Source organism: Poecilia reticulata, chromosome 11 (genome assembly GCF_904066995.2).
Source record: "Poecilia reticulata chromosome 11, P_reticulata-male-v2, whole genome shotgun sequence".
Classification (NCBI taxonomy): Eukaryota; Metazoa; Chordata; class Actinopteri; order Cyprinodontiformes; family Poeciliidae; genus Poecilia; species Poecilia reticulata.
The window spans coordinates 11,636,043-11,647,375 of NC_088840.1; the positions used below are offsets into that span (position 1 = coordinate 11,636,043).

Genomic DNA, 11,333 nt, shown 5'->3' on the forward strand with positions numbered 1-11,333 from the left:
TCAATGTCCAACGCATACAGCTAGCTTACCAAATGTTTGTGTTTAAAAGTAATAATGGATAAGTGGCTTAAAACCGGGTCACTGAAAAGAAAATCTGAATAGACTGGAAAGAAAACGATGCCAGGACAATTTCTATTATCGGAGGAAGCCAAATCATACATGCTGACTGAGAGAGTATCGATGCGCCGTTCACGAGCGATTCGATTCTTTTGAACGGCTCTATTATGGCAGAATTTTTCTGCCATTGAAATATGGCAGAAAAATTCCCCCATGAACATTGTATGCTGTGAAAGGTAGGACTCGAGTGAGAACCGTTCTTAGTATTTTATGCAACTTTGCTTGTGATTCTCTACTCACATCATAACATGTTTTATTTACTTAAAAATGATTATATGAATGCAATTTATGGGTGTATAATTTTTATATCCAATAGTGCAAAAGAGGATTTTTCTTTCTGCCAAGCAACTCTTATTTTATTTTACTGTGCCTCTAAATTACAGATAAGCCAAAATGTTATGCACACAACATTTGGCAGTAGAGAACAACTTTTTTTTAATTTCCATGTTTGACATCATTGGAAAGTTTAAGATTCACATGTGTTTGAGTGCCGCATGTCTTCCCCCTCTCTCACAATCCACTTTCCTGTTAGTTCACTAAGACTACTAGAGCTGAATAAAATCTGTGAAAACAAAAGGGGGACTTCGAGGAACCCAATCTTGGCCGCAGCATGTAAGCCCGATTATCCTGACGAATCGGCAACAATAAGTCCAGTAAATAATATTTTAAAAGGGTGTTTACTCTGACTAGAGTACCACATAAAATCTCAAAAACCCGAGTTAGAAAACAGGGATTGCCATCATTACAGAAAAAGAGGTTAGTCAACCTCACTCAATGAAGTTCTTTGGTGAAGAACGTTCTAAAAGTTCTAAAATTGTTATGTGCTGTGTATTGCTCTGCTCTGTATATTTGTAGCCTATGAGTCATTCATAAGGGTGCAGAGTTGCAATCAGGGATAAGATGTTTTAGCAAATGAACAAAATGTGGCGGAACAATTTTCTCAATTGTACACTGGACTAAAAAATAAAATGGAAAAAAAGCTATATAAAATGCATAAAAGTGAAATGGGGGGAAAAGAGGCTAACTGGAGACTTTCACATTGGATTTCAATGAATGACATTAAGGATAAGAGCTACCCTTATAGTGCTACAGGATGCAAATAGCTTGCTCAGAGGTATTTTTCAGTGGGAAGAGATTTAAAACTGAAAAGACCTAGAGAAGAAGTTTTTGTTTTGAAGGTTTTTAGGCAGGTTGGGTAACATAAAAGATAGCAAAGTTGTTTTGTGCAATGCATCTACAGAACGTGTGCCCAGTTTCTCTTGGTTAGTCTCAAGAGGACATTTGTAAAAGTGTATACCTGGGACCGGTTCTTGTTTGGACAATCTTATGTTGATAATATTTGAAAATTAAAAATAGAAAAAACACAAACAACAATAAAAAAACAATCAATTTTAGCGTGTTACTATTATTTTGCGGCAAATGATCCAGTTGGTACATTCTTCCATACAAACAGGCAGTGATCAGGCCTCCACTCAGGTGGGAATATTTCATGGTCACTCTCCCACCTGTGGTTTTTTCCAGTTTGTCAGGTTGCTCGACCGCCATGCTGTTCACCAGAACAGCATGGTGAACAGTTCTGTTGTTCACCAGAACTGAAGGGTACACATAATCTGTCTGGAAAGTTGCCTCCATCAAGAAGTCCATCTTAGACTCCGCCTCCAACACACGCTGTCCACATGAGCTGGCCTCATGTGGACAGCTCATGAGGCCAGCTCATGAGCTGGCCTCATGAGCTGGCCTCATGTGGACAGCTCATGAGGCCAGCTCATGAGCTGGCCTCATGAGCTGGTATGTGACTACTGCACATACCTGTATGGAAGAGAGATAAATGCAGCTGGGCTTCAGTGAAATAATTTAACAACTTAAATCAAGAAGTGTAAATCATATTTGATGGCCTAACTTTAACACAGTGTGATATATTTTAGAATTTTGGATTTGTTAATCTTGATTATTAACAATGAATGAAAACATAAAATTCAGCTTCACAGCCACTAAGCCACTCATCAATAGCAGAATTTTGCATCTGTCCACGCTACCAAAAGTACTAATACCTGGTTTGATGACAGTGGTATGATGGCTTGATTGTTCAGCAAACTGGTGTGACCTGGCCATTGCTTTCCTATGCAATTCCTTTGATTCTAATTTCTCTTCACTGCTACATCTAGGTTTTCTCCAATTCAGCGAACAAAAGGAGATGTTGTAAAAGACGACATCAATTTTTCAGCACTGTTTTAGAATTGTAATCTGATTGCAGTTTTAGTAAAGATAGCAGTAGAAATGAACAAAGCCATTCAGTTGCGTCAGCCACACGTCCAAATGTTGAACTAAGATCAAGTTCTTCAGAGTCTTGCTAATGATCTGATTATTTGACCGAGGTGTGTTGAAACAGAGACATATCTAAAACCTGCAAAACACTGACCCTTGAGGCCTTGATTTGAGGATCTCTGCAGTAGACCAACTTTTCTGCATTAAAAATTATTTAATTTTATACTACATAAAATTATTTAATTTTATGTAGTATAAAATTAAATAATTTTATACTACATAAAATTATTTTAATCATCTGGAAGACACTGCCACCAAAGTGATCAGAATTAAACATATCACTATGAGTGCAATGAACCCATATAAGATTGGAGTGATACTCTAATTTTTTGATATACCACCATGCCTACCTGCACGGCATAACGTATACTTCCGTTGTGCATTCCTGCAAATGCTCCCAATGCATACAGTTCCTTGCTTTTGTTATGTGCTGTCCACTTGTACTGGAGGTGGCAGCAGAATGTACTGTCACACACTCTGAGGTTGCCCTGCGTCTCATTTAAAAGGACAAACTTATATAGGTCATGCGCCATGGTTCCAGTGAAGGATGAACCAGGTGAAGGAGGATCAGCACAGCCATCTGTGTGGCAGTGATCAGTCTCTGCAGCCACAGGTGACAATGATTCAGCCACATCGTTCACCCCAACTGGACCCAAGACTGGGACTGTGGCCACAAGCAGCCAACCCTCCTCTGGGTCTCCCTTCACGGCGTGGTGGAAGGTAGCAGAAAATGGGGTGTAGATACCACTTCCTGTCATCCTATGCTCGTCATTACGAAGGTTTGAAGACAGAACTGTAACATTGGCCCCCAGACTGAAGGCCCTGTGAAACTGGATTGAATCCAACAAGGGAAGAGAATTTATCCACGCTGTGGGGAAAACCAGCTGACGCACACCCTGGAAGAGAAGCAAAAGGATAAGTAAAGAGAGAGTTGGCTCAGTTCTACACGTCTGTGTGGATTAAGTTTCCTACCATTTTCACCAGGACTACTGCAGGATCGTGGAATAGGATGTCAAAGCAGATGATGAGACCAAACTTCCCAGCAAAGGGTGTATCAAATGTGACAAGTTCAAGCTTTGGAGGCGTGTCAAAGGATTCTTCATGGAAGAGGTTCTGTTTATGGTAACGTGCCACCAGGAGACCATCAGAACTGTGTGAAAGGGAAAAATGACAGGTTTGCATTAACTTCCACAATGCATTAATGTACTTGATCATTTTTGCATCCAATGTTTGTCCAGTACTTGAAAGCCACATTGGTGTTAAACTGCCAGCGTCCATCAGGGGGGCATGTGGACGGGGCTGTCTTCAAGGGACAGGGTTGCAGATCAGGCATGTTTGCCACCAGGTAGAGGTTGTTGCGACGGGCCATGCAGCTCAGTCGCTGGAGAACCTAAAAGAAACTCATAAACTTGATACAAATGCCCCTTTGGTCCAAGTAAAGTTATTGGTGTAAATATGTTACCATAAAAGTGTCAAAATTCTACAAGAGTCATACACATATCTATCTTTTAACCTCAGTGTTGTTGTGTTTGTCAGGCTCGGTGCAGGGGTTCCAGCTCTCCTCCTGAGGGTCAGGAATGGTTTCCATGTATCCGGAAATGGATGAACGGGTGAAGTTAAAACCGTGAATACCATCTTCTGGAAACACAAGTATCTTGGCTTTCTGAGCAAGAGCAGATAAAACAATGAATTATAAACTTAAGTATGTAGTGCTCAATTTTAGGTTTTATTTAAGGATACTACATTAAAGGTGCTGAATACAAATGAATAGCATGTTTTTGATTCATTGGAAATTAAATTGAAACCAAGTGTCATTATTTTCACTTGTTCATTACTTTGTGTTGGTCTACCGCCTTAATTTTAGTAAAATATATTGAAATGTCTCAATGAAAGGTGATCAAATATTCAGATGTTAAAGGGGCATAAATACTTTTTACTAAAAACTGCATTTAGGGAATAAAATTTGCTACAATACAGATTGCTACAAGAGATCCTTCCTGCCAACAATCATCACAATATACAATAACTCTTTGAAGACTTTGAATTAATGAGTTACAACAACATTTATTTTCCCCTTGGGTTCATAAAGTATATTTGAATAATCCCAGGGAAGGGAGATGAGGAGTCCAAACTTGCAGCACTGATACAGTTCACAGCCACATTAAAACACCTCCACACAGAGCAGGGTTTTGCTCATGTGCTGTCTTCAATGTTCAAAATCACTACTAAAATGCAGGTCTGCTAGGTCCTGATAGCTGGTTCCTTCTGTCATGGCAGACTGTTTTGAATGTGTACCGAAATGGAGGGAGGCAGCATTTTGTAGTTTAATGAAAAATAAGAACAAAAAAAAACAAAAACATGGGGAAATAGAGCAGAACAGAAACAGGAATCAGGAATGAAAAGCCAGCAAAGCAAGAGGAACCAGCAAGGATTGAGAACAGGAGAAGTATTTAAATAGTGACAGGGGGACGAATGCTGGAACAACACAGGAGTGATTAGAAAACAGGTTGCAGGTGTGAGGGGAGAGAGCACATAAAGGTATGAGGGGCCGTTTAGGACAAAATCTATTTTGTCTCACACACTACAAGAAACTCACGCACACTCTAAAAAAACATCACGCACACTCAAAAAATACTCAAATTGCGTATACACACTACTAAAATGTCACACACGCACACACATTTTATCTTTCTCGAACACATACACTGCACTAACATGTCGCGCACGCACACAAATGCGATCTTTCTCGCTCACATACATTGTACTAACTCGCACACGCATACAAATGTTTCTCTCTCACATACACAAGACTAAAGTTGCGCACGCACACACACACACAGTGCTAAGACTCGGTTTTTGAATGTGTGAGAATTGTCACGGAAGAGGCGGGGCATAATTTTTTGATCAAACTGCGCATGCGTTGATCCTAAACTATAAGCTTCGATTGTTGACTCGCTGTATGTTCTATTACTTAGTATATTTGTGCTTTTAAATATATTTAGAACTTTAAACTTCCTTGTAGCTTAAATGTACCATAGAAATAAATAAATCTGATTGATTGATTGATTGATTGATTGATTGATTGATTGATTGATTGATTGATTGGAAATAGCAAAATTGCTGTAGTACAATCTGTCCACTGGGTGCCAGCGTTACAGGAATTATTAACCGGCGCCAACTAGTGCCGAAGAAGAAAGCCATGCTCGGTATAGCAGACTCTAACTCTAGTTCAAAACTAACTTCACGCCGCAGAGAAGTTAGTTTCAAGTTGGATATTCGATATTCGACCTCCGGGGAGTAGGGGCGTTTAGCTCAAGGTTGATCCGATTTATGAACGCTAATGTCGGCCGGGGGTTGTCCACAGCGCACCAAGGTTTACTTAGGGACTGTCAACAAATTACCGAACCAAACATTTCTGCCTCATCTATACAGACTGATGGAACAATTTCACACTGGTTCTGGGTCAACGGGTAACAAGACCGTTCCAGCGTTCATAAATCGGATTAACCTTGAGCTAAACGCCGCTACTCTCCGGAGCTCGAATATCGAATATCCAACTTGAAACTAACTTCACTGCGGCGTGAAGTTAGTTTCAATACCGCCTCGTTTTGAACGAGAGTTAGCCATGTTCGGTATAGCAGACTCTTTCTTCTTCGGCATTAGTTGGCGCCGGTTAATATTTTCTGTAATGCTGGCACCCAGTGGACAGATTGTACTACAGCAATTTTGCTATTTCTAATCAATCAATCAGATTTAATTATTTCTATAGTACATTTAAGCTACAAGAAAGTTTAAAGTTATAAATATATTTAAAAGCACAAATATACTAAGTAATAGAACATACAGTGAGTCAACAACCGAAGCTTATAGTTTAGGATCAACGCATGCGCAGTTTGATCAAAAAATTATGCCCCGCCTCTTCCGTGACAATTCTCACACATTCAAAAAACGAGTCTCGCTCTCACACATACATAAAACGAGTCTTAGCACTGTGTGTGTGTGTGCGCGTCCGCAACTTTAGTCTTGTGTATGTGAGAGAGAAACATGTGTGTGCGTGTGCGAGTTAGTACAGTGTATGTGTGCGAGAAAGGTAGCATTTGTGTGTGTGTGTGTGTGTGTGTGTGTGCGACATGTTAGTAGTAGTATGTGTGCGAGAAAGATAGCATTTGTGTGTGTGCGCGACATGTTATTAGTGTGTATGTGAGCGAGAAAGATCGCATTTGTGTGCGTGTGCGACATGTTAGTGCAGTGTATGTGTGCGAGAAAGATAAAATGTGTGTGCGTGTGTGACATTTTAGTAGTGTGTATACGCAATTTGAGTATTTTTTGAGTGTGCGTGATGTTTTTTTAGAGTGTGCGTGAGTTTCTTGTAGTGTGTGAGAGACAAAACATAGATTTTGTCCTAAACGGCCCCTCATATAAGGGAGCTAAGGAAAATAATCTAAGATTAGCAAAGAATATCCAGACACAAGGAAGAAATAAACATAATTAAACTAGAATATCTAAGAACTAAAAAAAACACAAACAAAAACAAGCGGCACAGCAGGTAATCCAATAAAAGAAAGAGACTAAGGCAAACAAAGAAAAGTAATCAAAACTAAAATCAGATAATCGACCCCAAAACGACCCCCGGCTTGACCATTTTTATATTAAGTGTTTCAAGGCTACGATTAATTAAAAGTAAGATTTACAAAAATGATTGATAATGTAAGACTTTTTCTTGTATTTGCTGATTTTATTCATTAGGTAGGATTAATGATGGACACCTATCTCGAATCACCTTCAGCCTCCCCAGCCCGGCAGCCTACCTGCTGTGCCGCTTTAGCAGCCTGCTGTTCGTAGATATCCAGGTTCTTCTGCATGTGGATCAGGGCTTCGTGACGGGACACCGGGACGCGAGGGTTCGGGTTCAGGATGACTCTGTGCTCGTACACGGCAGCCACGTACGAGTCCACAGCGGACTCGGTCTCACCGAGACAAACGACGAGCAGAAAGACAACCAGCATCTTCCACGGTTTTAGAGAAATGAACAGTGGTGGAGAAAGTACTCAAAATATGTACTTAAGTAAAAGTACAAATTCACAGTCAAAAATGTACTCAAGTAAAAGTAAAAGTACCACATTAACATTTTACTTAAGTATAAGTAAAAAAGTGCTGACTTTTAAAAATACTTAAGTATTAAAAGTAGAAGTACTTGCTGAATGCATTACCTAATCACTAATATCATTAAATCTGTGTCTGAGGAGCAGCAGGTGTGTCTCACCTGAGAGATGCGGCTGATAATCAGCAGGTGAGACCTGCTTTTATGAGAAAGAGGAATCCAGCCGAGCAACAACCTGCCAAACTTCCTGCTCTCTCAACATTCCTGCTCAGGTTTCGCTGCGGCCTTTAAATCTTTTCCTTGTGCTTAAAGACGGAGATGTGATCAACCTGATCTCCGCTGGTCCCTGCAGGACCCAAACAAACTCCTCAGGTGGACATAAAACACATCAGAGTGGCACCAGAAGGTTTAAATCATGCATTACCTAATCACTAATATCATTAAGTGAACAGATCGTATTTAATTTTAATACATCAGTAATGTGCCATTTTAATGAACAAAGCCACAGATAACGCATGTTTTTATTGAGTTTACTCTGTAACATAGTTTAGACTTAGATATGTGATTCTATGCATCATAATTTCAGGGATGGAAACATCTCGTCTCCTGTCCTAACATAACATGAACTTCACTTTTTTTTGCCACACAATTATTTTGAAAGAAATCCAACTGGCAGAGGAGGACATGGAACCAAGGAGCCTCGTAGCAGAGTTGTAGTCTAGACCACCGAACCCAAGACCAAATCAAAACCAGCACCCCATGCTACATGACAATAAAATTAAGTGCACCTATCAAAATTGCTTCTCAAATTGATCTGAAAGATCCACTTTCCCATAAAAACACCTAGATATTAAATACTTAGAGCTGAAATAAATTTAACCAGTGACAATTCAAACTCTTCTTCATTCTGTTTTGCTTTCATCTCTGTGCTACAATACACAGAGGTCTCCTGCCATCCCTAAAAAAATAACGCCCTGTGCGGTTGCCCATATTGCCAATGTCAGAAATAATAATTGTCTGCACCATTAAACATAGCAATTAACAACGCTCAACTATGAACACTGTCCAAGGCCCAATAAGCAAGAAGTAGGAGCAGGAGGAAGTAGAACCAAGCAGGAGGAGCACCGTGACTGTTCTCATCCTCCCTCCTGCTGGAACGTCTGCCACCATGACAGGTGACGAAAACAAAGAGCAATGAGCATGCTCTGCGTTCCTACATTCTTGTTTTATTTATTCACCAATTAAATATAAAGATATTTTAATGAAATAAAATAGCTACTGCAGTGTACGCAGAGCATTACAAGAACAAAGAACGGCTCTCAGTGAGGCTTCAGCACTAAAGGACTTGGTCAAGATCCGTCCAGAAGAATCGGATCGTCCATGAATGTCATATTACTATATTGCACTTTGGTCACAGCGTTGTCCCATATATGCTACACCTCAGTCAACACCTCCATATAGTAATTCAGCGCATGAGTGACAACTTATTTTCATCAGATGCAACATGTGTCTCTGTACAGCTAACTTAGCTAGCATCACGTCCACGGAGCTTACCTTTCTTTAAGCTTTCCTTCCAAGTGACGTTAAAAAATTGGACGAAGTCCCACCGTCTGTGAAAGCGAAGCGCTGCTGATTTTACATGTCGCCATATCTTATGATTAATGCAGCTATTATATTACTGCCGCTCAGAGGAAACCACTGCGCATGTCTGGAGCTCCGCGTGCGAGTAAAGGTGGAGCCGATGGGTGACAACAGACACTAAGTCACGTTATTGCTGGGATTTTACGGCGCCACCTTAAATCCCTGAACTTCACATTTTAACGGACAAAAAGCTCAACGCGACTTGGATGTAACGAGTAACGCGAGAGTTTAGTAGAAATGTAGTGAAGTAGAAAGTACAGATACTTACTGTAAAATGTAGTGGAGTAAAAGTAGAAAGTATCCATTATTAAATCTACTTAAGTAAAGTACAGATACACGAAAATTGTACTTAAGTACAGTAACGAAGTACTTCCCACCACTGGAAATGAAATAAATGTTGTGCTTGCCTTTGGTTCATTAAACCAAAGTGGCAGAGCCAACCCTAAAAACATGGGAGGGCATTGGGACTGAGCAGTAACAACACTAAATATTTCTCATATTGATATGCAGTGATGACCATCTTCTTAACTATCTTTTTAAACTGTTTTATGTTTGGACAAAGTTATGATTATGATTAACCCTAGGCAGAATGGTTTATAACACAGCATAACTGTAATAGCAATTTTAACAGTGAATATGTCTGTAATCACATAATGTGTGCTTTTGTAATCGTAAGTAATGAGCAACTTCAATCAAAGTAGATTATAGTTTGACATAGGTTGCTAACCTGTAATATGCCATAGACATGTATGCCAAGATAGACTTACAATAGCGAGGAACTGAAAGAGAATGTGTGCTGGTCAGCAGATGGAACGAGACAAAGACAAAACAGAGGAACCAAGAAGGAGCAAAGTGCTGACCTGCAATATCGCCGAAGCACATTGAGCTGAATATGGAAAATAGAGGCTGAGATTTGATCAGTTTAAGGACAAAGTCTTTACCGTCCCTTTTTCAAAGGTGCGATCAGTGAAGTAAGCACAGCAACAAGCAAAACAAATGCTATAGCAAAAGAGGGAACAACGGGCATTCTGCTGTTGTGCCAACATCAGGACTTAACAATGAACCTGCATGAGGACAAAAAGGATCCAAGAGCTGCAGTCAGTCAAGGTTCTGCTTTGTATATGAGGAATCAACCCCAAGAGTTTCCACAGATTGTAGCTGCAGCAGAATGTAGCGCGGAGATATTTCTCTTGTCAGCAGTGGTTTGGATCCCAAGGACAAAGGCAAAGACCAAGAGCTTTTTTTAAAAAAAAAGGACGTTTGACTTCATCGAGTCTAAAGGTCCATGGATAATCATCTTTGTGGACTCTTGCCTGCTGTCTGCCCAAGTTCTTCTTCCAACAAGACCATCTCAGGGTACAAAAACCAAAGTCCGTGTGTCAAAGCCTCCACTTAGTTCTTTTCTGTTCCAGTGTTAGGGAAAAGTGGTTCATATTAAGATGATCTAGTATTATTATCACTTGATTTCTCATTATCATCCAATTGTTGCAGCTGAATAAAGCTGTAACTGATCCCTGCATGAATTCCTAATAAAACAAGAATATAATATTTTGGAAGAGGGGTGGACATTGGATTTCCTGAATGATTTTCATTATGTGTTTTGATGGTGTTAAAATAGATGGTGCTAAAACAGCTGTGGGTGCATTATGATGAAAGGTTTTTATAGGTTTGCTTAAGCCCAACTTTTAAAAAATAGCAACACCCATTGGACTCGCAGGTTCAGTTTTACCTGGTTCAGAGTCAAGCGCACGTTGCAAAATAGAGGAAGAGTGATCATTAATGGCTAAGAGGTGTGATCTGTGGAATCTAGTTGGCTGCTGATCAAGTAGGATCTGACTCAATTCTTGGAGGGAAGTGGCGAGACACTCAGATGGTTGTTAGAAACCAGATTCTTCCTTGACATACCAGCTTAAATATAGTTCTTATTATACATGGTCAGTGTAATCTTTGGCAGGCTTAGGAATCTCAATACCCATTAGATGGAGAGCAGGTAGTGTGTCAGCTCTTATGAATAGGAAAAGAAAGTTAAGGGGTAGCTATACAGCAACAAATCAAAGTTATTTTTAGGTTGGAACTTTAACAACTTACTATTTTGAACCTTCCTGCAATCTTAAGAGACGGGGTCACTTGGACCACACAATTTTTTTTT

General features: G+C 39.9%; 1 protein-coding gene across 1 annotated transcript; it reads right to left on the reverse strand.

The window, feature by feature from the left end:
- Positions 1-2,703: 2,703 nt before the first annotated feature.
- Positions 2,704-7,476, reverse strand: LOC103472511 (biotinidase-like). The gene is made up of 5 exons (XM_017307344.2): positions 7,251-7,476; positions 3,956-4,105; positions 3,684-3,832; positions 3,415-3,592; positions 2,704-3,338 (listed from the first exon to the last, which is right to left on the reverse strand). The coding sequence occupies exons 1-5, from the start codon at positions 7,446-7,448 to the stop codon at positions 2,724-2,726; spliced, it is 1,290 nt and encodes a 429-aa protein (XP_017162833.2). The 5' UTR covers positions 7,449-7,476; the 3' UTR covers positions 2,704-2,723.
- Between the last annotated feature and the right edge of the window lie 3,857 nt (positions 7,477-11,333).

What these genes read in the sequence shown, in the direction of transcription:
- LOC103472511 (XM_017307344.2), bottom strand. Translation starts at nt 7,448, where the DNA reads ATGCTGGTTGTCTTTCTGCTCGTCGTTTGTCTCGGTGAGACCGAGTCC. An exon ending in ACAAACACAACAACACTGAG is followed by an intron (nt 3,833 to 3,955) that starts GTTAAAAGATAG and finishes AGTTTCTTTTAG; the next exon opens with GTTCTCCAGCGACTGAGCTG. An exon ending in AACACCAATGTGGCTTTCAA is followed by an intron (nt 3,593 to 3,683) that starts GTACTGGACAAA and finishes CCTTTCACACAG; the next exon opens with TTCTGATGGTCTCCTGGTGG.